At 41.6% G+C, this 26,603-nt stretch overlaps 1 protein-coding gene across 1 annotated transcript in view; it reads left to right on the top strand.

The window, feature by feature from the left end:
* Adamts18 (ADAM metallopeptidase with thrombospondin type 1 motif, 18) overlaps nt 1–18,203 on the top strand; it is a gene marked incomplete in the record, with an annotated part of 136,001 nt that extends 117,798 nt beyond the window's left edge. The window contains 6 exon segments of the mRNA XM_013507112.1: nt 1,030–1,156; nt 3,819–4,023; nt 7,319–7,501; nt 9,165–9,368; nt 11,238–11,385; nt 16,306–18,203. Coding sequence (XP_013362566.1) covers nt 1,030–1,156; nt 3,819–4,023; nt 7,319–7,501; nt 9,165–9,368; nt 11,238–11,385; nt 16,306–16,421 — 983 coding nt within the window.
* Nucleotides 18,204–26,603: the final 8,400 nt, after the last annotated feature.

The following is a 26,603-nucleotide window of genomic DNA, read 5'->3' as shown; positions in this document are numbered from 1 at the left end:
GCTTGAGTGACCTTGTGTCATTCCTCAGACTCCATCTTAAGGAAAAGTACCATGTAAGTGGGTCACAGGAGAGGCGGTTTTTCTGATTTCAAAATATAAAATTGTTCTCACACACACACACACACACACACACACACACACAGATGAAAGCCCCTGATACCAAAACAAGGCAGAGAGATACCAGTAGTACAAAACCATGCTAACTAAGAGGTACAACACATATGCAGAGAGCTCAGCCTTTTGCATGAAGTACATCATACCTTTGTGCAAGTATAAAATGCTTCATGGCAAAGTGGTGCTTTAGATTTCCACACACCATTCCCTAGTGGTTTTTCTATGGGAAACATTTTCCAGGAGATGTACGCAAAATGAGCTCAAGCTTGCTGGGATATTTCCCTTTATAGTTGTTCCAGTTTTAAAAAATGGTACTTATCATTTTATGGCACTAGAGTCTATCTTCATCTTGAAAATTAAGAATCTACACACTAAAATTAGTAAAATATAAAATCTATTATCTTGGGGATAAATGGAATTCAGATTAGTTGCAGCTGTATCAAAAAGTATTTTCAGCTGGGTGTGGTGGTACACGTGTGAAGATCACAAGTTTGAGCCCAGCCTAGGCAACTTAGAGACTTGGTGATATCACTGTCTCAAAATAAAAGATAAAAAAAGATGGGATATAATTCAGCCAGGCATGGGGCCATACGCCTGTAATCCCAGCACTCAGGAGGCTGAGGCAGGAGGATCCTTGTGAGTTTGAGGCTAGCCTGGGCTACAAAATGAACTCAAGGCCAATTTGAACTGTAGCGCGAGACTCTGTCTCAAAACAGACAAAAGGATAAAATAATTCAGTGGGTAGGCCTTAGGTTCAATCTCTGGTATTAGGGAAAAAACAGTATTTTCTGAAAGTATTTGAATTTAATATCTTAAATAGAGTATCAGAACATTGATAAATCTGAAGCTAAACTTGGAAACCAAATTCAATTGTTTAACTGAAATTTTCACTTTTATCTTCTGATGTCTTACTAGGTTACATAAACATAAAGGCCATTTGCTTACGAGATCAAAATACTCAAGTCAATGCTTCATTCTGCAATATAAGAACCAAGCCAGCAACTGAACCCAAAATATGCAATGCTGTCTCCTGCCCAGCCTAGTAAGTCAAATGGAAATGTCTTTCTGTTTATATTTATGTTCAATGCCTTTACTGTTGGTATAAGATAATGAAAGACCCACTGTCAGTACTTCTGGTGTGATTCAAAAGTAGGTACAGTGCCTAAAAGGAAAACAGAAAGGAGGAGGAGGTTGGAGGTTGAATTCTGTGAACTGAAAAATATGAACTTGCATGAGACACTCACTTGACTTTTGACAATGCCTACTTGGGGTATGAAGGTATCTTTTTTTTTTTTTAACTTTTGGATACATACTTCTCGGAACCGAACCAAACAGATATTTAAATAATACACAATCCTATATTAGTTAAATTTACATGTGGTTGTATGCTTAGCTTTTATATAAGTTGTCCAAGAACACAAAAATCATAATATTATGTAGACCATGAAACCCCAATGCTAATTATACAGTAGCAAGACACAAAATAAAAAGAGATATGAGCCAAGTAGCAATTCCCCTGCTGGTGGTGGTCTTGGGGGAGCTCAGTGGGTTTGCTCTTGGACCCATTTTAGCCACACCATTGTTGAACACTAACTTTAAGTAATCTCCCAGCCAACTGAAGTCTCTTCTTGTGTGATTTATCTTCTGCCAAATATATTTATATAAATGGAAAGAATTTCTTGTACAGCAGTGGCACATTCGCCGATGTTTCAGATCATCTTAATAAGTAGTGTTTGGTCTGTGGTGATGCAATCATGTTACAAAATCTTTAAATACATGATTTTTTCTTGTAACTAATAGTGTATCTGTCATAATCATTTGGGATTTCAGCTACCCACCAGTCCCATAAGCACAACTGTCAACTCAGTTTTTCTCTTAAGATCTGGAACCAGTTTTTATTATAAACACAAAGAAGAGAAAGAAATTGGGGGGGGGTGGAATCCATAGAATTCTATGGATTCTTCTTCCTCTTTTGCTAAGAAATATCTGGATCTAAGAACTATTCCAGGGCTCTAGGGTATAATTATCAGAAGTGTTCTTGACCCTTGTGGAGTAATCTCCTCTGTAGATGGAAGTGGTGATGGTGAGTGTGTGTGTGTGTAGGGACAATCAGTATACCTGACTGACAGGCTGATAGTTTCTGATCATAAGCCTTCTTCCCATCCTTGGTTATTCCTGCCAACCAAAGAAAGGGACCACATTTATATAATGACACATCTATATAATGAAGTATGCCAAGGTCTTGCCAACCTCCTAATACTTCCTGATGACTGCCTCCATATAGAAAGGATAATCTGTGCGGAATAAATTTCCTAATTAAAGGTAGAACAGCTCCTTGCAGGCTCTGCAAAGTGGAGGGTGACATGGGTAGAATGTTCCATGCCCTTCCCCTGTCTTCTATCTCCTTATGTATTCTTCAGTATTTTCTGCTAAGATAATGATTCCTGTCAGGGATCATTCTTGCCCAGGGGTATACTTTTTTAAAAGGGGTGTTCAGCGAGTAGACTGGAAGCACTTTTAGGGCAAAAGAATTGATCTGAGTTAACTCTTACTTTTACATGTATCAATCACGTCATAAGCACTTGCTGACTGCCCTGAGCTGAGAACTGGGATGAATCCCATACAATTCTTGTCATCCCTGAAACCACAGGAGGAGATGAATGCGTACAGAAGTAACTGAGCTGCAGTGAGATGTGCTCAAAAAATGTTATATAGAAAAAAACAATCAGGGATAAATTGGACTATGCAGCATCTGGGCTCTGAAGTAGGGGTGGAGCAAGATGAGGTTGGGTAGAGAATTTACCTAAGTCTCAAATATGGAAGAGCACACATGCTAGATAAAAAGTCTGCCTTAGGCTTTTTTCTAATACTTGTACAAACTCATCATATTTGTCACATGAAGGAAAGAGATTTGAATTTGGTATAAAATTCAAATCTATACCATTTTATAGGCAGATATTGAAACTAATTATTCCATATTTTCTTTACACCTTATAAGATCCGCATAATTATATAAATATGAGGAATTGTTCTATCTGACATCATCTTTTTAACCAGGATAGTTTGGGTTATGAAGTGTTTTCAGATTACAAATAATCCTACACACTATGTGGATAATTCTCTCAACTTCAATTTCACACATGAAGGTTGTGAGGAAAAAGTTGTAAGAGTAAAGAGAGATTTGGTCTTCTTGATTAGGTTTTATTTTCTAGAATGGTAGAATGTTTGTAATCCGAGATTGGCTTTAGGCACTGTTACTATGACATCAGTGTGTAACAGGCATATCTGGTGTTATCTTTTCCCCACATTTTTTATTAGTGCCTACTGGTTATACAGAGTAAAGAGTTCCATTTTGGCAGAGAAAATTAAAATTGCTTCTAAGAAGTAGTTTTGATGAGCATTCACATGTACATCAACTTTCAAATAATTGTGGAAAAAAACTGATCTGCTAATTTTTGAATAAATGCGGAATGTGTTTTTCCTGAAACTGTGTGGTGATTAAATGTGTTTCCTAATAGCTCAACCACATTTGCATATGTTTCAAAATTTATAAAAGAGCAACAGAGAAAAGATCCAGTTGCCCTTAGTGGTTTAAAATGGATCTAGGGTTTTCACGAGGTGGTTCATCATTCGCAGTCACTGTTTTAGAAGTGACCATAAAAGGTCTTGGCCTCCCTCAGAATGGTTTTTTTTTTTACTAAAAGTTGGATGCCCGGTGAATGGAGCTCGTGCAGCAAGTCATGCGCTGGGGGCCAGCAGAGCCGGAAGATCCAGTGTGTTCAGAAGAAGCCTTTCCAGGAGGTGGAGGCCGTGCTGCATTCTCTTTGTCCCGTGAGCACACCCACTCAGGTTCAGGTCTGCAACAGCCACGCCTGCCCTCCAGCATGGAGCCCTGGGCCCTGGTCTCAGGTAAGTGGGAGAGACTTGAAACTGGTCTCATCCCCACCCCCATGTAAGACAAAGGAGGTAAAATGCTCCCAGCTCTTGGTCTTTATAAGGATCACACTGAGTTGACACGGGGTCTGGGGATCTGCATTTTATCTAGTGTTTGTTTTTTAAGTGATTCTTATGAGACCTGAAGTCTAGGGCCCCCTATCCCAGAGCTTAATCCAGAAATTCATGTGCGAGCCACTGGGGCAAAGCTGATGGGTGCAGCTAGAAAGGGACTGGATGCAGCCCTGGCTTCGGAGTTCTCCCAGGCAAATGGGAAGATGCAAATATGAAGGATAAATATAGAAGTGCAGTTCTTGCTACAACAAGAATAAAGTAGAGTGAAATGAATAGAGAGAGGAGCTGGGCATGGAGTTGGTATTATCACAAACTTCCAGTGAAAGTAGTAACATTATAAAATTGGAAGGGGCATAGAATCCCCCATTATTCACAATTTAGAAATTCCCTCTAAAGTAGAAGTTCTCACCTGGGCAGATTTTATTGGTCTGGATGTTACCAGTTATCCCTTAGGGGAAGGCATATAGGCCTGGTCCTTCTGTCTTTATCTTGAGGCCTGGCCTCCAACACATGCACTTCCAGCCGTAGTTGTAATGTGTTTTCATTTTTTGTATTGACTCCCTCGAGGGCTCAGCCCTATCTACCTGCCTCTAATATTCCTACTTAACTGAGCTGTCTGTATTAATAGCATGGAGGCAGATGGGAGCTACTGGATCTCATGTGTGCAGAGGCGCAAATGTCCTACCAAGCAAGAAGTGCTCCCTGCAAGGAGGAGTAAATATCAGGGCTTTCCCACCTGCAGTACCACCGCATCTCATACCAACCTCTGCTGAGCAGAAATGGCAAACACAGTTCAGAGGAGCCCAAAACTTCAGGAGTTCTAGCACCCTAAGTGTGAATCCAGGTGACAGCCAAAGCTCATCCACCTGCCCTACTTTCTTCAGACTATATGATATCCTGGACGATGTTGCTTTCTTAAGGTCAGCAGTGCAGGACAGCCCCAGCAGAGGTCACAAGAAGGCTGGTACTCCTGCTATGACGATACCCGTTAGGGGAGTTAAGGACCAGGAGTATGACAGGAGTATGACAGCGTATCTTTGAGAATGCTTAGGGTTTTTTTCCAAATGGAAGAATATATTCCCTTATAGCACAGAGTAAGGATAAGTAGGATATAGTGTTGAATCTGTTGTTTTTTCTGTATTGCAGCTGGGAATTATAATTTATAAAGGACAATTTAAAGGACTGTTTGAGTCAAATGTGTATGGTGGTCTTAGGTGAAAGGAAATCAAGACTGGCAACTTTCACGCGAATTTGTCTAGTCCATGGTGTCCACCTCAAATTTCATATGGAAGTATTTTGAGTGTTTTTTTTTTTCAGTTTGATTACTAAAGCCTTATTGAGAATTTATCCCTGCCTAATATGAAAGAAATCCTTGAGAAGGTGTTATCACAAGCTGGTGTCCCTTTAGAGACAGGTTACAATAACACATTGATTCCTTCTAGAATCGATTTAAAAATTTTGCCATTCCAAAAAATAATTGCAAACATCAGATGAGAATTTCTTTCAAGTAATCATGTCTATGCAGTAGTGATGATGTGTGTAGCCACTCATTTCCCAGGTCTGGCAGCAGCCTGACTTGTTGGCTTTAGTCTGTTCCTTAGCTGTGAGATTGGCCTTGGGGCCTGGGTACTGATGATCTGATGCCTCTTCTGTGAAGTGGAATGATAGCAGCAGTCTCTTAAGGGTTACAGGATTGTGAGACATAACCTCCCATAGAAAGCATCCCGTGTGCCTTGCTGCTGGGATGGGCCAATTATGATCTCATCATCTCCCTTATGAATGGAAAGAGTGAGAATTCACATTGGTCCTCAAAGCAAGCTGCGAAACATGCCTCAGCTAGCTGTGTGTTGATGAGAGGCCACATTAGTCACAGTCCTTCCTACAAAGGCCAAGATGGTGACACATCCCATGAGGACAAGCCCAAGCCTGGAGCCTGTCTTTAATGTGACCCTGGCAAGTGTGTAGCCAGTCCTCTAAGTGAGGGGAGTCTTTGCTATCGGGTTAATAGTATCCCTTAGTTATTGATGGCTGATCAGGTCCACGGTCTTCCAGGATGAAGGCTAAATAAGAGGTGAATGGAATGATTTGAAGGCTGCAGGAGGAACAAAGCCTTCTCACAGAATTCAAGATACTCTCAGGGCTAAGACCAAGACCTTTTCTGGGTGGCCCATATTCATTTGGCTCTCCAAAGAAGGGAGGGGAGTACTTAAGAAGGGCAGAATTACTCAAGGACTTCTCCAAGTAAGGTATTAAGTTAATCCTTAATCCACGGAGGAGTGAGATGCCTGAGGCTATAGTCTTTATCTAGTTGAGACTGGATCCAGGTGTTCTTGGCGGTGGTCTTGTCTTATCCTTTGAGCCTTTGTGGCTTTTTCTGCCATTACAGGTTTTAGTAGGGATTGATGACTCACAGAGGTTCACTTATTATGAGTCCGTCACCCACTTCCAGACAAGCAGCCTAGGCTTTGCACAGATTCACAAGTAAACATACAAAGCCAATTGGTTAATTTAAGTCCTGCTCAGGGCTCCTTCATAGTGGTCTCCATCATTTGCTACCTTATCCACTGCACTGAATTCTACTAAAGCTCAAGAAAGTAAGAGCTTGAGAGTTAATTGTCTACCATGTACATTTGTGGCACATAAACTTATTCACAAACAAACTGCTCTCTCTGATAGTTCAGACAGTGCCTGGAGAGAACAGTGGCTAGGGTAAGAATGTAAGTCCCTGGGACCATTTCCAGGACTATCTGTCTAGCATGGTTGGTGCTGCACCTGTCGTGGACACACATTTCTGCTCTCTTTCTCCTTTGCTGGAGACCAAAGTAATCCTTCTCAGCCCAGGCCCGCTCTGCTTTTACCCATGGGTAGACTGTGTCCCGTTCTAATTTTTGCCATGTGTGCTCCACTGCACATCCACTACACATCCTCTGATTCATGACGTCTATAGCTCCTCTTCAGATCCACTGTGACACTGGGGCCACTGGACATATGCAAGGGTGAAGGCTAATCATGACAGCCTGCAGTCTTTCCTGGGTCTGAAGGTAGATTTCTCCTGCTTCAGAGAACTTTATTGGGGATGTCACTCAAATGATTAAAAAGTGCTCTGCAAACATTTCATCTGGTAAATGCTCTCAGTATTTACCAGATGAAAATAATCTGAAACAGCATGCAAATAGCATTTCTTCTTATCTGTAAGTGTTCCAAGACCTGTGGACGTGGAGTGAGGCGGCGTGAGGTCCTGTGCAAGAGTTCTGCCACAGAGACCCTCCCTGAGAGCCGGTGCAGCAGCAGCCCCAGACCCGAGGTACAGGAGGGCTGTGTGCTCGGACGGTGCCCCAAGAACAACCGGCTACACTGGGTCCCTTCTTCATGGAGTGAGGTATGAATTTATTTTTTTTTAATTCTCAGATAATATCACACTATCCAGATGCACCAGGCTCCTTTCTGTTGCACACATGGACCAGGTTCTTTCTAATTGCTGGTTGTTCACCTCCAATTTGTTCAGCAGACAACCTTTTGACTAGATCTGTGCCTGGGTAAAGGGATACAAAACTGAACATATCGAGTATGCAAAATGGGCAAAGCTGGTAATTTTCTGGGAAAGCCCATGGCTAGTCAGAGCCAGATTTGAGGAAAGACCGTCATCAGAAGAAACTCCAAGGAGCATGAGCCTCTGGGTCAGGAATCATGCCTAGGTGGTTTGGAGGAAGGTTGTTACTTACATGGAGTGCAAACTTACATAAGGAAAAGGTGACAGGGGAAACTACTGGAGACAGATCATAAGGTGGCAGATTACAGGCTAGAAATATCCCCTCTGCACATGGAGGAACCATCTGAAATTTGAAAGGAAGCCTGCAATAATCAGACTTTCATTTGAGAACAGGGGAAGGAGTGCAAAGCACTCAAAACCCAGGCAGGGAAGGACTTTGTATGGCTGTGGCAGCAAGGAAGGTTGGAGAGAAACCAGGTCTTTGAGTTCCTGATTTGCACTTTCAGGCATCTATCAGGGAGGGGAGAAGGATGGTGCCTTCTAGGTCTCTCAGACTTGGGAAACTTGCTTGAATATACAGATATAAGAAAAAGAAAAGGCCCTAAGTCCAGAGTATATCATGGGGACCAGTGAGGTCTCTCTTATAGCACTGACAGTCTGGTAAGGAAGACAGACACCAAGAAGGACAGAAATATCAATAATGGGGTGGTGAGGTGGAGTAGAGGGGAGGCTTCTATCCCTACACCCATTGGCTCCATTCGGGCACTGCCCTTTTATTCCGCCTATGGAGCAGGTACAGGTCCACATCATGAATGGGATACAGCAATATGCCCTTCTCTCTTATCCTCATCCATTTTCTGTACAAGACATTGTAACCTAATGACAAAATCCATGGGTTTGGACAGACGCTGTGTGGAGCTGGCCATCCATACAGTGGGTGCGACCTGGGACTAGCCTGGCTGTCCTCACCTTTACAGAGGAGCTCAACTTCCTCCTGCCTTGGAGAGTTGTTGGAAGCCCACTGTTACTCCTTATTATGTAACATACTGACATTGATACCACATGTCTTGATTTACTCTCTTCTTCAAGTCCTTATACGTTCTCCTACAATTTTGTATAACATACTTTTAAAGACATGTTTTGCTCATAGTTATTTCATCAGCCTCCTGTTCTCCTTTTCCAGCCATACTGCAGCATTAGATGATTCTTTTACCTGCATGTCATGTGACCAAGATATATGTGTTAAATTGTGATTCTTCCCACTCAGCTGTCTCTTGAACCTTTTTCTTGCATTGGCTCGGATTCCTCCTACCTCAGAGCGACCTTGGGGTAGCCCTGACATCTGAATGAGCACTCCTCTGAGATGTTCCCTCTTTCTTGACTCCTTCTTGTTTTGTGATGCTGAGCTCCATGACTTTGGGAAAGTCACTGAGCTTCCCTGGCCCATGGTGGTGTGACACTGAGCATATAGCTGACATGAAGTGGCAGCACATCCTTTGGCAGCGCTGATCGTGTTACTGGGGACGCTTATGCCTCTGTTCTTGCCTCCTAGTGTTCCACAACCTGTGGCTTGGGCGTGAGGAGGAGAGAGATGAAGTGCAGTGAGAAGACCCTCGAGGGAAAGCTGATCACTTTCCCAGAGCGAAGATGCCGCAATATTAAGAAACCAAACCTGAATCTGGAAGAAACATGCAACCACAGGGCTTGTCCATTGTACAACTTGGCAGCCGGATGGTACTCATCCCCATGGCAGCAGGTAGGTAGGGTATATGCAGATTTAGGAGAATGATGTTTGAGTGAGATGCATCAATCAATCAATCAGTCAATCAATCAATCAATCAATCAATCAGGTAGCCTGCCAAGGATTGCTGTTGGTGCTTGGACACTTGTGTAAATGTAAAGAAGGGCTTGTGTTCTTTGGCCACCCCTATCAGCTGTGTGACCCTGGGCAGGTTATTCAATCTGTAAAACCTTAGTTTTCACATCTGGAAATTTGGAACAGTAATGTCACAGAGCGTTGTTTTTTTTTTTTTTTTTTCCATAAGCAAATGAGGTAATAACTAAGAAGCATTTAGCACCAAGCCTGTCACGTTCTGCTAATGTTGCTACTACCCCTAGAAGCATTTTAGAAATGCTACTCTCATAATCTCTGCTCATTGGGTCCTTAATCATGAACAATACTCTAACACTAATGTTTCCAAACCATTTCTATGCACTCCGTTCGGTATAGTGCATGCATTTTGTGCATGCGTTTGCTCCTTTACTTGTTGAAACAATCCTCTCAGTGGGTATGGTTGTCCCTATTTTGAGGCTAAGACAGATAAGAATCACAGTGTTAGGCAGTTAAAGCCAAGACCACCTAATTTTTGGGTTCATCAGATGTTTGAGAAAACATGGGTAGAATTTTAGTTCCTATGGCCTGGGACTGGTGCATGCCCCTGAATTGGGAGAACAGTTTGTCCTCAGGAATCTAAGATCCCCTGGGTGTCCTTGTGACATTCCTACCAACATGCGATGCATAGCTCCTCAAGGGTTGACTGGCAGGAAGGAAACCAAGGGCCTGAGCATGATTGAATACTTCCAGTTGGCGAGGCGCTATACATATGGTGACAGGTTTCAAGTTTCCATAATTCTGCTCATGTAACGTATTCGGAAATTGATTCTTAGAAGACTTATGTCCATGGTCAGCAAACAATTTCCAGGAAGCCAAATCAGCTCTGCAGTGTCCGCTTTTGTAAGTAAAACTTTTCTGTGAGTATAGCCATGCTTGTTTGCCTCGGTTGCTGGCCACAGCGGCAACAAAGCAGGCTGAGTCGATGGGAGAGCGCAGGTGCCCCCTGAAGCCGGAAGTGTTACGAGCTCTCCTATTACAGATGATGATTTAAGGACAATCATACAATTATATTTGAATATTGGGCTAATTCCAAAATTCATACCCTTTTCACCCCAACCTACTTCTTCCTTTTCCCACATGCTGGGCCAGATAATGAAGCTGCTCCAAAAATGGAAAAAAAAAAACAAAAATACTAAATTGTTAAGGCAAATCCATTTGAAAAGCTCTATTTTCCCTGATAACTTTTTTTCTAGATAGACACATTAAATATTGACTGTCAGTGTTAATTTTTTAATTGGACGGTGAAATCACTGATTTTTAGGGAGCACCAACTCGCCTCTGCTAATTCAGAATTTTGCTGGGCACTGGAGATGCAATGCCAGCATCTCGGGTTATCATTCTTTTTCTCTCCTAGTTTTGAAACTACCCCTATCCACCGTGGCATCTGCAAAGATTACCTGGAATTCTTTAACTAGCGTGCTTCCTTCCCTAGCTGTGTCTGGGTTTGTTTCTGCCTTCTTAAGGTGACTTCCGGATACTGTCTTCTGCATGAGTCACTGAGCAGGAGACCTGCTCCCAGGCTACATAGTATTTGCCTAAGATGCTTCTAATCTGATCAAATGGCTCTCACATGCTACAGTGGATGTAACATACCTGTGTCTGGCTCCAGACAATGAGCCACATTGGCAAGCACCTTGGTAATGTCAAAGAGATGCCTGTTATTTGACATCACTGACCTCAGGAAGGATGCCATCCAGCTGTGCACCCTGACACTCTTTCTCTCTTCTGCAGTGCACCGTGACCTGTGGGGGAGGCATTCAGACCCGCTCGGTCCACTGTGTGCAGCAAGGCCGCCCCTCCTCCAACTGCCTGCTCCGCCAGAAGCCTCCAGTGCTCCAAGCCTGTAATACCAACTTTTGTCCAGCTCCTGAAAAGAGAGGTAAAGGGCCCCATGCCCCAGTCAGTTTTATGACTCCTCAGAGACTGAGTCTGCAGGATGATGCTCCCTAGATTTGCTCTATGAAAAACTTGAGGGCTATTACTGTCAAAATGACCGGGTTTGCCTGGGTCTGAAGGGAACGTTTAATTTTAGAAGATGCTGTAGCCATTCATTATTTGAAAGTGAGGAAAAGGTCATCTTGCAAGTCCCTTTTTAAAAATTAGACATTTTGTTAAACCTGAAAAAGTAATGACCTTGTGACAGAGTTTATGCTAAGCAGTGGAAATGTAAGAACAAACAATAACTGCCCTCAAAGAGCTCACACTTCAGGTTACAGTCAATTACAATGAATGTATAAAGGACTGGGACTGCACTTTCAATGATTTCTTAAAATCAGTTCAAGTGCAGTGGGTACTCATGGGAAATTCAATTCTCAGAGTAAACTGTACACCTCTTTACTAGTCCAACTCATTTTTAAGCAATGCAACAAACACCAGGAAATAGCACAGCTTTCAATGATTTCTTAAAATCAGTTCAAGTGCAGTGGGTACTCATGGGAAATTCAATTCTCAGAGTAAACTGTACACCTCTTTACTAGTCCAACTCATTTTTAAGCAATGCAACAAACACCAGGAAATAGCACAGCTTTTCTAAGGCTGTGCAGTCCCTCACCCTGCTTCTTCCAATTTGTGGTCACTCCGAATCCAGGACTGTTATTAACATGCTCTGCCCTGTCTGCATCTCTTCCCATCTCTCCGTTGTTGACTTACTTCCTAGGTTTTAGGGTCAAGGCATCAATGTTCCTTCTTTCTCTTTATGTTGTCTGAGGATTACAAAGATAAGAAAACATGTGATGTAGCAATTGCTGAAAGTTAGATCTTCTGTGGACCCTGCAGGAATTCTATGAGGAAGAGATGTATGGTTTTGAGCAGCAGGTCACATTCTCTGTGACCCTCTCCCCATCTCTGTGTCATGAATCATTTCTCACTTCTATCCTGCAGTCAGACCATCACCAAGGAACCTATACCACATACAAAGGCTCAGTCTGAGAGAAAACACAGCCTTTGAACTGTCTGAGGAAGGACAGAGGCCAACCACAACAGTTCCTCCTGGGAAAGAGTATAACGGAGGAGAGTTGACATGCCTATGAGGTCCAAGGTGCTAGTGAGGCCACTGGTCCTGTGTCCACCTAGTATATAATGTTTCACTCACCTTTCAGTGGGTGCTCCATGTGCTTTTAATGAATACATGCATGAAAGGGTGAATAAGTGGTGTGTAAATTCCTGTGGGGTCCTCTGTTTCAGTCAAAGCAAAGTCAATAGCATCTCATATATATGCTCAGGGCACTTCCTTAGGGATTAAAAATACAGTCCAGCAGTATGCTTTTCTTAAGCTACAGGAGGAGGAAGATACAACACCACAACCGTATATAAGTGGTGGTGTATTAGCAGTGCTGTATTTGAGGTCAGCACTACCTGTGCTGCAGAAATGTGGGTGATTCACAGGGAGAACATGGGAATGTACCTCTCAGCAGAGTAAGGCTTCTATGAGAAGAGTAAAAAGAGAAGGCACATATTCTTATTAGCCAAAAGTGTGTCCTGTAGTTTACTGGTGGGGATTTTCTTCCCCATTCCCATCCCAAGAATAGGGAGAGTGGTCACATGCTTAAACTATCACTTGGTAGATAAGACCACTTTTATTAGGGTACATTTTCTTGCTGTGAGTTTTTAGGAGATATGAACCAGCAGTAAGCACAGATTCAGTTCATTCACTCATCTCTGATACCACCCCCTCTAGGAACTTACAGTCAGACGGAAGATTCCAGCCATTACAGTAACTCAAACTGGACTCTGGAGAAGATCTTCCTGCCAGGGTTGGCACCATCCCAATTTCTAGCCAAGCAGGTTTCCCATCCCCCAGGCTCCCTCCGATGCAGACAGGTAGTCCAGGGATCTTCATCTTATACTATTATCACTGTGGGATGTTAGCTGAAGGGTCTTGACTGGATCTCCACATTGGGCTGCCATTCTTGGGACTTTGCATTATACATATTTATGTGAAACTACTCAACCTTGTCTGTCATCGTGCATTATGCCTAGCTATTTGTATCCTCTGTGGGAAATTTTGGCTGCAGACTAGTGACATCAAATAAGGGTAATAGTCAGGGAATCCCACATCTTGGGATACAAGGGCTCTGAAATATGAAAATAGATTGGAATCTATATCCTGGTATGTACTTATGCAGCATTGGTCAAGTTTTTATAAAACAAGGAAATAATGTTTACCTTGAAGGATTGTTGTAATTCAATTTCTAATACTTATTTAGCACTTTGATGACAAAGGTTTCTGGTGTTTCTAGATGAAAATAGACCAACATATTAGCAGATGATAAAGCAGCAGATGATAAAACAGTATTCAGAAAGAATAAATGACTGGTGAGAAGAAAGTAGGAAAACTAGTTTACAAAGAATGTTGATGATAGTGAGCGAGACAGGTACACCAGGTGTACACCTAGGAGGCAGGAATATACAACTCTAGTGAAGGAAATTGATAAGCTTGAAGTACACTGAACAAGGTGTTATGCAAATGGATAGGTTCAGATTTAACCCTGCATAGGATGGAAGCCAATGCGGTACATGAACCTGTGGGATCTGACTTGGGGGAAGGTCATTGGCAGTTATGTCACTGAGAGAGCAGGCTGCCTGTAGTAGAAGGGGAACTTGTTTACCCTTTAGCAGGCTGCAGAATCCCAGTGACAGATGGAGAAGGTGCCATTAGCAAGGGTGATTAGAAATTGGGTAAGGATTGAAGATTGAGCCAATAATACTGTACCTATTGCTTGTTTACGTGTAGGATATGAGGTGAAGGAGGACGCCATGGTCATCCTACCTACTATACACTTGACTTATAGTAGACACTCACATAAGCAACTATTAGTAATTAAACTATGTACGCTGACAGCATCCTGCAACACCTCATTTCTGCTTCCTGGCTTACATGAACAGCCATGTACCTGCAAAACCCCATTCTTATCTTAGGAGGGGCAAGTTCTGATAAAACAGGTTAGGACCATGCTTTTAGTAGTTGGGATTTACTTTCCTGTACTACCATTTTATCAGTAGAATAATCTCCACAATCTAAAAGAAACTGGTTAAGATACCTGCTAATTGCTTGAGGTACCAGACAGTGTACAGATGCAGTTTTGCCAATCTTTTTCTCAATGTCGAACTTGTATCTATAACTCAAGTTCCTGGTGCCCATCCCATCCCTGTAAGAGTGTCCATTCCAGAGAACATGACTATTTTTTCAGATACTCAAAAATCTTACTGACAGTTTTTAGGATTTCCCCGCTTCCTGTATCCTTTACTAAACTTGCCAACAAATTCTCTAGACTCTCCCTTTCAAATAGATTCAGGAGTGTCTGGAAACAGAATAGTAATTCTACTTCTCTTTATACCTAAGTGGAGGCTTGGCATGGTTTGAATTGTTACGGCAGCCATGATAGTTACCAAACAGCTTAATTTATTCTTATCAAAATTTATTGAGGAACTATTTTGTGATAGGCACTGTTTGACAAAGTCCCTGCTCTCAAGGATTCTACATCCTAGAGGACAGAGAATAAGTAAACCATCAATATGACAACTGTCAATGAATGTAGAAAAATAAAGGAGGATATAGAATAAAGAGGCCACAGAGATTGATCACTGGCTCTATAGCATAGTCATAGAAAGTCTTACAGATAAATAGAAATGAGAACATGCCCATGTTGGCATGGAGGTCAGCAAGGGTCTAGCATGGCTGTTTGGTGCAGGAGAGGAAGAGGAGACTGGGGAGGTGGGGAACCAGATGCTCAGGCCTTGACCTCCACTGTAATGAGTGTTCCCTGGATGCCAGTGGGAGGGGAGAGTTTGAGGCAGGGGAAGGACATGAACTGGCCTATGTCTGGAAAGGATGCATAGGACTCTGTGAGATGAGGGAGAAGAATCACAGCTCCAAGGAGCCGCAGGCAGTGCCGAACTGTGAAAGGAGGATGCAAACTGGGAGCAACAGGAAAAGCAGCATTGCTCAGAGCCCCGTCCAAGCACCACGGAGAGGCACTGAAGGGTGAAAGAATGAGCAGGTGGCTGTAGAGAGCTTGGTGGGGTCAAGGTCCGAAGCAGTTAAGACTGGGGTAGGGACAGAAATAGAAGAAAAGTCCAGTTATGAATGAGAATGTCTAACTATGCAGAGCTCCTAAATATTTTCCAAGCGAAAAATCCCCTTTAAATATATACGCCAATTATGGGGCCCTAGATCCTACATTCTGCACTTATGCTGACGTAAAGAAAATTTTACATATGATTGCACATGCATTGTTCGTCTCCTAAGGAGCTTCTAAGAATCTCAGATGGACACTGTCCTGCTTCCCCTGGATAATGACGGAGCTCATCTTCTTTAAGCAGCTAAAGAAATTAGGAAGGGCAGACATTAAGGCACCATTTTGCAAACTGGAGAGGAGATGGATTGAAACCTTCACAGAGTGTTGTAGCTCATTCTCATGTCCAGGTGATTGATAGATTAAGCTCCCAACTCCCCATTGACCAGCAGCATCCTTGGATGATTTTCAGAAATACAGAACTGCAGCTCCCACTCTAGACCTTCTGAATCTGAACCAATGGTTTGACAAAATCCCTATGGGATTGCTGATGTGCTTCCCTCTGCCACTCAAGTCTATGGTGGTTTGCAGGCTGTGTGAGAGAATAAAACATTGATCTCTTACTGAATGTGATTTAACATCTAATTTTCCCTCTATTTAGATTTTGCTGATGGTCACAGACCCTTTTGGGATCTTAATCCTGCACCTGCCTTATTCCCCCCGAAGTCTTTGTCCCATAGGTTCACATCCCTCGCTAACATGCTAAATGTATTGTCTCCTTTTAGAGGATCCATCCTGTGTAGATTTCTTCAGCTGGTGCCACCTGGTTCCTCAGCATGGTGTCTGCAATCACAAGTTCTATGGAAAACAGTGTTGCAAGTCCTGCACAAGGAAGAGCTGAACTTGGTGACACCCTAGTAGTCGAGGATCAGAGTCCTACCTTTCAGCCTCCAGAGGGACCAGACCCCTTCGACCTTAGGCTGAGCACTGTGACCCTTTCTTTGTGTGGTGCTACAGGGTCTGAGGAGCATATGGGCTGAGGTCAGGCTCCCTAATCAGTGCTCTGGAGCAGAGGTACTCTGAAGTGCTTGAATATGGGAAGCGATGACAAATCGGACTTACAAAAATAAGAAAGAGAAAATTTTGATTTGCACTGTTACAAAAAAGAAGTGATGTGTCACACTGAGCTATGTCAATTTGACAAATTGAGTGTCTCATCATCTTTGAGACAGGCCCTTTTCCCTCTCTTTGAACTTCAAGGTCCTTTAAGACTTCGGGTCCAATCAAATATGGATAGAACACCAGTCAAAGATGGATGCCTGACTGTTGCTCGGAGTTTACAGTTTGACCTGAACTGTGAACACCCAAATCAGGAGTTACATCAGAAGACAAATGGTGCTCACAGTTGTGCTTGCTGCTGGACTGGCAAGCTTCCTGTTACGTTTATTTAGTGTGTGTGTGTTGTTGATGAAAATATATTCTGCTTATAGAGTCTCCAAGACTAAAATTAACAATTTGAAAAGTGTTCCAAGGAAGAGAACACCACGAACTATTTAAGATCACCGTATAATTGAAATTCACACTGGGTTGGGGGGAAATCTCATACAAGATAAAGATTGATGTCCTTCACATGATATAAACCTCATCACTTTTGGTGCTTGCTGAATAGCCTGGGGCCTCCTCTTTGGGAATGAAAATGAGTGATTTGTTTGTTCATTTCTGGTAAAAAAAAAATCTAGGAAGAACTAAATGGCAAAATAACTGTGTTTGAAAGAGACAAACCCATCATTTATAATGGCTTGTACATATTACCATCGTTCTGAGAAATTAAAGCCTGTTTGTGGCTTTTTCCTATAAACTGAGAAGTTTAAATTTGCCCTAGGATTTAGTTAAGAAAAAAAAAAAAACAGTGGCCAGAGAAAATCTGTCTGTCTTGCTCCATTAATATTAATAAATCACAATTTGCCATGACCCTTCAATGAATAAGAATATTTTACAGGTCTCAAATGATATTTTCAGTCATCAGAAGCCAACCATTGATAGGTATTAATGACCTAAAAAATGTCCTCAATTAGAAAAATACCACACTATTTTGCCAAAACCAAAGTAAGTTACAAGACGGTCCTCCTGTAAGTTTGTGAGTAGTGATTATAAAGGGCATATTTGTATAATGCTACTCTATTCCTCAATTTCTTTGATGAATGTAACCAAATTTTACTGCTTTAAAATGTCTCAATTCAGGCAGAGATGAGCCATCTCAGCACAACCCACCAGACGGTGGGTTTGTTAAATTTAGCAGCATCCTTTGCCCGCATGGTAATTAAAACCACAAGTTCTTGAATCTCACAGAAGTAATGATTAGGAGCTTTTCTCAACCTACTTGGCTTGGCCTTAAGTGGCAGCCATTTTATCATGAGGAAAAAAATGCTTTCCCACCACCACATCCTTGCCCTCTGGAAAATGGCAAGTTATTTGTGTCTTTATATAACTATCATTTTATTATTTTATGGAAAAGTTAATTTATTAATAGCCTATTATGTGTTCTCACTTGCTTCTCTGAGTAAGTGATATTAATTCTGAGGAAAAATGTTGAATAAAACCATGGATTATAGAGAAAAGTCAAAATATATGTGTAATATTTAATTATTTTATAAGTTTTATAATAAAGTATTCTGTTTCTTTACCTTTGAAACTTGTTACGTTCTTCACCAAGTTAATGGGAGGTTGGTTATTTTATAGGTAATTTAACTGTATAAGTCTCACTCAGGAATCTCAGAAAGAAACTTCATTGAGAGGGGAGAAAAGATATGCAATAATGACTTCCACTTTATGTAGGAGAAAACTGTTAAATTCTGAGGTGGAACAGATGATATGTTTACCATATTGAGGAGATACTGAATTATTTTGTTCTACTGTAACAGGCATATCAGCATTTGTAGAAATCATCTAAGATAAAATACCGTAATTGTTTTTTCTATTTGAAAAGCATTTTGCTAAAAGATTTTTTGCAAAAACAAAGAGGGGGAGGGAAAGATGAGATGGGACCGGAAAGTGGGAATAACAAAGGAGAAACTTAAAAGCAGTTCTCAAGTTATTCAATTTTTTAATCATTAGAGCCATGAAGAATAAAAAGTAAGCCAAAGTAAATCCAGTTGATCTGATTATAAGTATTTTCCCTGAGCCCTGTGATCTTACACACACACACACACAAACACACACACACACACACACACACACACACACAGTCCTAGGCATATCTCTAAAATATATTCAATGGAATTTTGTAGACATTATTGCTATTGAGAAAATAAATTATGGTTAAAATATAAAGTGGAAGAGATGTCAGGAAGAAAGGTATCTTTTGGTAATAAAATTTCATCAGAGCCAACTACATTAGTGGTTAATGAGTGCCAGGTACCGTGCTAAGTCTTTCATGTATGTTACTTAATTCGCAGCCAATTAGCAAAATACTATTACCCTTTGTTAACAAAAAAGGATTCTGGCATTTGGCCCGAGGACAAATGATCACCTTGAGATGGGGTGAGGATTCAAACCCAGGCCCACTGGGGTTCTCCTGTCACTGCCTTCCATTATCTCGGCAGAGATAAACAACAACATGTGGACCGTCAAACTCTTGAGATGCAGGCGAATAGAGATGGCAATAATGATTTGACAATGATGGAACATGGGCAGAGCTGGGAACTTCAGGAAGATTATAAATTCCCAATAAGCCCGTATCTTCAACGAAGGATACTTCATTATTTGTTACCTTACTTTTTAAGTCATATTTTTGCCCCTTCATAACTGTTTGTCTCTGTGGTGATAGTATTTCTTGAGCAATAACACCAGAGTGTCTGGAGTCTGCAACCCCAAATTCTTTAGGATGGAGAGAAGACACACAGTCGTGCTCTTGGAACAAGTTCCTTATGCTAACCGCAGGGAGACATGATCCTCCAGCAGGCTGCAGTGCTTAAGGAATGGCTTGGTTTTTCGGTTTTTCTCCGGTACTGGGAACCGAACTCATGACCTTGCGCTTGCCAGGCAGGCGCTTTGCCGGTGAACTAAATCCCCAGCCCTCAAGGAATGGCTTAGGGAATTGAGAGAACAGAACACATTATGGCTACGATGTGATGATGAATAAAACATGATAAATAAAAGTTCATTTATTTATTTATATGGTTTTATCTTTCAACGCTATGCTTTGTTTGCCTTACCTTATCTTTCCCCCAAGATTTTAATTCCTTGAGTCCCTCTGCAGTCTCCACTGATGCTGAAGCTCTAAACACCTATATTTTAGAAGCCTCTGCTAGTTCTGGGAGGTGACCATTATGTGTCCCTCCTCCCCAGAGGACCACAGGCTGATGACGAGGCCAGGAGATAGGAAGAGTTAGGCAGAGAGAATACAGGTCCTGAATAGATGAACTAAAAGTCGCAGCCCAAGGAGTTAGCATACCACAAGGGACAATCAGGGCCTCATAAAATGCATGAAACAAAGATTGGGTCCTTAACCAAATGGAAGAATCACCGGAGGAAGACAAATGCCAATGAAACAGCTTGTTTTCCAGACAGCGAAGGCCTCTACCTGCAATCAGGAGCGTCCCTGCCTTCTATCCTGTACACTGGTACCGAAAACTGTATAAAAGGCTAACGGACCTAGACGTCTATGATATCCGCCTCATGCAACACCTTTCTCTGACTAGTGGGGGGCTTCTCTTTTGTTCTTTCTCATAAACATGTATTTGGCCATTCCCTACCGCTTGCCGTGCGCTGTTTTGTTGGTTTCAGTCTTCCTTGTCCCAAAACCAGACTCAAGATCTGGATTTGGTTACAAGGAGGAGAGGTTCTCAAACTGCTGTTACTCATTCAACACCTTTATGAGCTTCCCATAACCACATGTCACCTCTGCTCATCTGTAAATTTATCCACTTAAGTAAAAATTACTATTTGCTGTAAAGATGACTCACTTAAAAAGCAAATTTTAGAATTTCTTTAAAGGGAGAATCGTTACACACAGCCATAAAATGAAGCCTGGTAAATATTAACATGTAAACTGTAAATTTTAATTAAAAGGAAAATATAGTCATTGCTTTACAAAATTCTTTTTTTTTTTTTTTTTTTTTGGTTTTTCTTCGGTACCGGGAACCGAACTCACGACCTTGCGCTTGCCAGGCAGGCGCTTTTGCCGCTGAGCTAAATCCCCAGCCCCCTGCTTTACAAAATTCTTATCTGAGCAGAGAATCCCACAGTGTTAATAACTGAACTATTCATAATTCCTCAAAAATATCCAGATTAGCATCACTAAGCTCAGGAGAAGGAGGAAATGTTCTGTTAATAAGATCACTTGAAATCTCATTCACATTGCACAGAGGAAAGGCAAATTATATCCATTTAATTGCACTTTGCTGATGGAGCTGGACAGTGTGAATCATGATTTGGTTGAACAGATTTTGAGCAGAGAAGGCATTGAAAGACATCCAGAATGTGTCTTTCTGAAAGTGCCCAGTTATTTTTGTTTCTGCAAAGCTCTAGTCAACTGCTCTCCCTTTTCCTACATTACTATCCTGTTTGAACACCATAAAAACATACCTGCAAAGTGTCCCTCTATGTTTTTCTAAAAGACATTGAATGAGTCCATAGTCAGGTCATTTACGGCAAAAAGCTAATTTTCAATCATTTGTTGACTGCTGTCCTGAACAGATGAGATTCCATGGTCATCCTGAAATCTTAATAGGAATGAGAAAGAGGTACCAACGTCCAGGAACAGGAAATCCTATAGGCCATTTCTCCCCATACCATGCCATCCTCTTCTACATATAACCTTGGTATTATAGGCAGCTAAGTTAGGTAGAAATATTCTAGGCAGTCAAACAGGGCTAGGCCCTCAGAATCAGTGCCAAAGATGAGAACACATTACCACCATGGCTGGAGGTGTATCTGTCAAAGGCTAGGCCTCAAGATAATGATGGAATGACCAGGCCTACATGCCCGTCCAAGGGATGAGCAATACATGAAAGATTATACTCACTTGCTCCAATAAAGTCTAAATAGACATCAGTCACCCAGGTGGGTGACGAGCACCTTGTCACTCATCCCTTCCTAAAATGGTCCTTGTTCTTTCTATGTACACTTGTTACATTACCTGCTCCCCCCGGATCAATATTACCTGAGCGGCGATGCTTGTAATGTTGGTTACTCCTAGTTTTGACCCACCTCGTGACTGTGCTCTATAAAACTTCCTTTGAGAAGTGGGCTCATTTATTACCTACTTTGGGGTTCCCTCCTATCTCTCAGGAGCTGTCTCCCTCAATATATTTTTCCTACTCTTAGAATTCATTCTTCAATTTTGGTGAACCAGGGATGTTCCTGCTGGAGATCCAGCCCGCACACCCTATGCCCTCGGACTCCTCTTCCTGCTCTCGTGTGGCTGGAGCACCGGAGTGGTTCCGCAACCTCCCTGTGTACAAGGCCTTGCCAGCACTGCTGTCCTTAGGCAGCCCCTGGGGTCCTGCTGACTCTCCCCATCTACCAAGGCACAGTGTCTCCCCTTTTGCCTCTCCCCCGCACCCACACCCTTTCAAAGCCAAGTCGTGAAGTCTCAGGACAACGGTTTCTAACTTGCATCACCGTCCCCTAAAGGTACTGGATACATAAACTTCCTTCCTTCCTTTCAAGAAATTGAGTTTTTTAAGCTTGGGAGTTGGGCCTGAGAATTTTTATTTGAAAGTCTTCAAGTTTCTGTAAGAGATAACTACGGAACCACTCCTCTAGAAGGGGAAAACCAAAAGGCTCCTTGGGGCTGTGTTCCCAGACAGAAAGTTCCTTGGTACTGGCGATGCAGGGGTTGGGCCAAATTTGGCTCGTAACACAGTGACCTTCTGCTGCTCCTCTACAGGTGTGCTCTGCCTGGAAACTATTGTTTGGCCAAAATAAGGATTCTTGGGCAGAGACCCAAGGTTCTGGTCATCTTTCTGTTTCTTCTCATTCCCGAGCACGCCAGTTACTTACGCTCCAGGGCTGGTGGACAAGGAGCTGCAGTATTGGGGATGAGTGACTGTCAGTCAAGTACCCACGGGCAAGAGCTGCAGCCCTGCTTGGGGAGGGACGGAGGGAGGGAGGGAGATGAGGTACAATGGGGGAAGCCAATGAGATGCTCATCAAATCCATCGCAAGGCCTCAGCTATGTATATTTATAGAGAAACCTGCAGTTCATGAAAATCTGAGAATTAGAGTCAAGGCAGAACAAAGGCTGCTGTCCTGTTTCCCGCCTGTCATTGGGTGCCAAGGGGCAAATTAACCAGTTTCTTGAACAGTGCCAACTGCCATCCCTTAACATACTGCGAGAAATGCATTGGGTAACTTGACTGAATAAAATGTTAACTGCAGCTTCTTTACAAGTAGAGACTGGAAGGAAAGGAGGGAATAAGGAACAGCAGGAAGGAGGGAGGCAGACAAAGTGAAGGGAGGGAGGAAGGGAGAAAAAAGGAAAGGAGGGAAGGAGGAAGGGGAGGGAGGAGGAAGGGATGAAACAAGAGAAAGAAAGAAAGAGAGAAAAAGAAAGAAAGAAAAGAAAGAAGAAAAAGAAAGAAAGAAAGAAAGAAAGAAAGAAAGAAAGAAAGAAAGAAAGAAAAAGAAAAAGAGGAAAAGAAAAGCAAAGAAATAAAGACAGAGAGTGAGCCTGCTCAGATGACGCAGGGAAGAGCTGATAGAGGGCTATTCGGGGCCAAACTACAGAATAAACAAGTGAAACTTAACGGTTTGCAGAGTTCTGGAGTCTGATGTCTGTTTGATGGCTAAAGTTATTATATCACAGTGTTTGCATGTTTTTAAAAAATTGCTTATAGATACATAAAAGTTAACATGTTGTCTATTTATATATCTGTATGGTCCAAACCCATAAGGAATAATTGTTATATATTCAGCAACTGTCTTTCCTTGCTGCAGTCCCTTCATTGCCCAAGGTTTTGATGACTTGTGCCTGGTCCACAGAGGGTACCCACATTTCACATTTTCTGAGAGTTAATGTTTGTTTTCAGGCTCCAAGTTGCTCTGACATGCAGAGTCACACTAACTCTTATAATTTTGTCCACCCTAACACTCTCATCCTACATGTTTGCTGAGTAACACACATTCATTCTTTCAACCACAGGTTTTATCAACCGCTTATGAACATCATCTGCAATGTGAGATCCAAACACGGAAAAATAGCTTGTTCCCAACCCGAGCCGACACAGTTGAAAACAGAGAATGCCTCTTCATACAACAATTAGACAATGTTCCAAGGTCCTATTACCTTAAACTTTTCTTTAAATATTCACTTTTATGCTCATCCCAATCTGTCACTGTCAACATCACATGTATGCAATGGGCTTATACAAAGGATTCACTCTGTCTCTAAGATAATAAAATTACAGCATTAAGCAAAATGGACCACTTGAAAATGAATGTATAGCAATTAAAAGCTGGAAGAGTTTTAAAGATTATTTCTCTCTCTCATTTTACAGATATAATTACTGAGATTCAACCATTTTAGGGCTTTTACTAAAATTATCAAGTTAACAAGAAAGCTAAGTCATTTATAAAGGCTTATAAGCAAGCTTACTTTTCACCATATTATAAAATATTTATTGATTTTACTTGACAGGGAAACATGGATTATGTTTCAGGACATTTTAACGAGTAGTGAGTTTCAAATAGAAATTTAGTAAGAAACATTACTAAGTTCATATAATATATATGATGTCAAGTTCTCCAAAATAAATGCTCTGGTACCATAAAAAAGCCTGAGGATTCTGTCATCTTCCCTTTGGTTGGAAAAAGTTGACCTCATGAAAGAACCAATTTCCAAAATTATCTGACCCATTTTCTTTCAAGAAGTCTACTCTATCCAGGGAGCTGAGTTATTGCTCTTTCCTGAGTCATGAAATAGTAACAGTGTTAAATGTTGTAAAACTCTACAAGTATACCAAAACCATTAGACTGCACACTTTAACATTTTAAAAGGGGGAACTGTAATATATATATACACACATATATATGCATGTATAGTGGCTTTAATAAAAACAATAGGCTGGAAGTGAGAGTTGTTTGCACTCAAATTTGCTGCTGTGATGTCGATGTCAGTGACAGGGAGCTATCACAGGCAAGCCTATTGCCGCTATATAAGTAAAACTCCAAATTCTCAACGGTGGTTTGAGCAACCACTCGGGATCATGGAGGTCTATCACTGAAATTACACCTTACTCATTGACCTCATTTTAAAGAGGGTAGCAAAAAATATTGCCACTTCCATCCCACGAGGAAGAAAAATATCCAAGGTAAGGCTTGGGTTGGAGAGGGTGGATGGTAGGAAAAACTAGTTTGATGTTACTACTTCCTACCCTACACATCAAGAGATATCCCTGGGGAAGGAATTTGGGGTACAGTGTTCTTTACATTGTGCATTTCATGAAGCCTTTCTAAAAAAAATCTGCTTTGAGTCATCTGATGGAATTTTAATACTTTCATAAAAAATTTCCAAGGGCTTACTTAGAAGATCTAGAATAATGATGTAATAAGCTGTCAAAGGCCCCAAAAACTAGCAATGAGAGTGTGCAGAGTAGGGAGAAGTGGTGAGGACATGATGCCCATGAGTGACACCAAGGCACATCTGCTGTCTACAGGGGAAATACCTTGTTTTCTCCCATGTAGAATCTGAATTTCTGTAAGCAGCTGTATTGTAAAATACTATGTGAAACTATTAGTTCTCTCATTTTATCATGTGACCCAAAGCTCACAGCTATGCCATACAGTGCCATCTGATTCACGGAGACCCTCTTACACTGATTAAGAACAAACAACGAGCATGCACATGAACCTCAAGTCCACATGCGAAGCTCCCCTAAAGAACTGCTCTGGCTGTCAGTAATCCTACTTCAATCCTGTGAGCCTTAATTTCTTCATCTAAGTAGAGACATTTCATCATTTATTCAGTTAGCACCACTTGTACTGAATTATATAAGACTGAAGAGAGAAATAGGGTTTCTGCCTTCACTGGAATTACAACTGATAGTCAGACTTTTATGGAGGAATCGTAGAGACATGAACAAAGTTACAACCATGATGAGGCTCAGTGGAAAAAGTGTGTGATTATAGCGGAAGCTGCACTGTGTTTCACCCACATCTGTTTCTTGCACATTAGCCTGTGGTGTGTTTTCACTCCCAAAGCTACCCTCCCACTTTTCTCTAGAAACCTTCATGCTGGCAGAGCTCACTTTTCTTGAAAACACAGAAAACCATAAGGTCCTGGAAATTCACTCTCCCTCCTACCCTTGTGCAACCAATCAACCAGTGTGTCATGTTCTCCTCAGTGAGAGACCCAGTCCAGGGTAAATATAGTAACTAGAACTGATTTGAATACTTTACAAGGTATTGTTCACTAAAGGGATGGCATGTAGTAATAGTCAATAAATGGTAACTACAAACATGACAACCAAGGAAAAGATGAGGCATGTAAACATTATGTACTGCAAGCATGTACTAATTTTTTTTAAAAAAGAAAAAGGCACACAGATGCTCTTGCAAAGGCTTGTGAATATTTTAGAGAGTAAAAGAAGAGCTTTATGCATAGGGTAAAAGCCTCTTGATGGTAAAATGACCTTTTGTAGGCCTAGGGAAGTGTAAATATGCAAAAGGAACTGCATCAAGCTTCAGAACTTTTATACAGCAAAAGAAATAAAGAAGTGAAAAGGCAACCCATGGAGTGGGAGCAAATATTTGCAAGCCACATATCTGATAAAGGGTCAGTATCCAAATATATACAGAGTCTATATAACTCAATGGCAACATAGCAAATAACCTGATTTCCAAAAGAACAAAGCACCTACACAGATATTTCTCAATCAAGGATATACAAGTGACCAACAGATCAAAAGATTTCCAATATCACTAGTCATCGGGGAAATGGAAGTGACATCACAAAAAAAAATCACCTCACACCTGATAGAATGGCTATAATCATAACAAGAGATAAGCACTGGCAAGCATGTAGAGAAAATGGGACCCTTGTGCGCTGTTGGTAGGAGTGTAAATTATTAAAGTCACTATG

The sequence above is a fragment of the Chinchilla lanigera genome, unplaced genomic scaffold (assembly GCF_000276665.1).
Source record: "Chinchilla lanigera isolate Chin_1 unplaced genomic scaffold, ChiLan1.0 scaffold00121, whole genome shotgun sequence".
NCBI lineage: Eukaryota > Metazoa > Chordata > Mammalia > Rodentia > Chinchillidae > Chinchilla > Chinchilla lanigera.
This window is presented reverse-complemented; position numbering and strand designations above follow the sequence as displayed.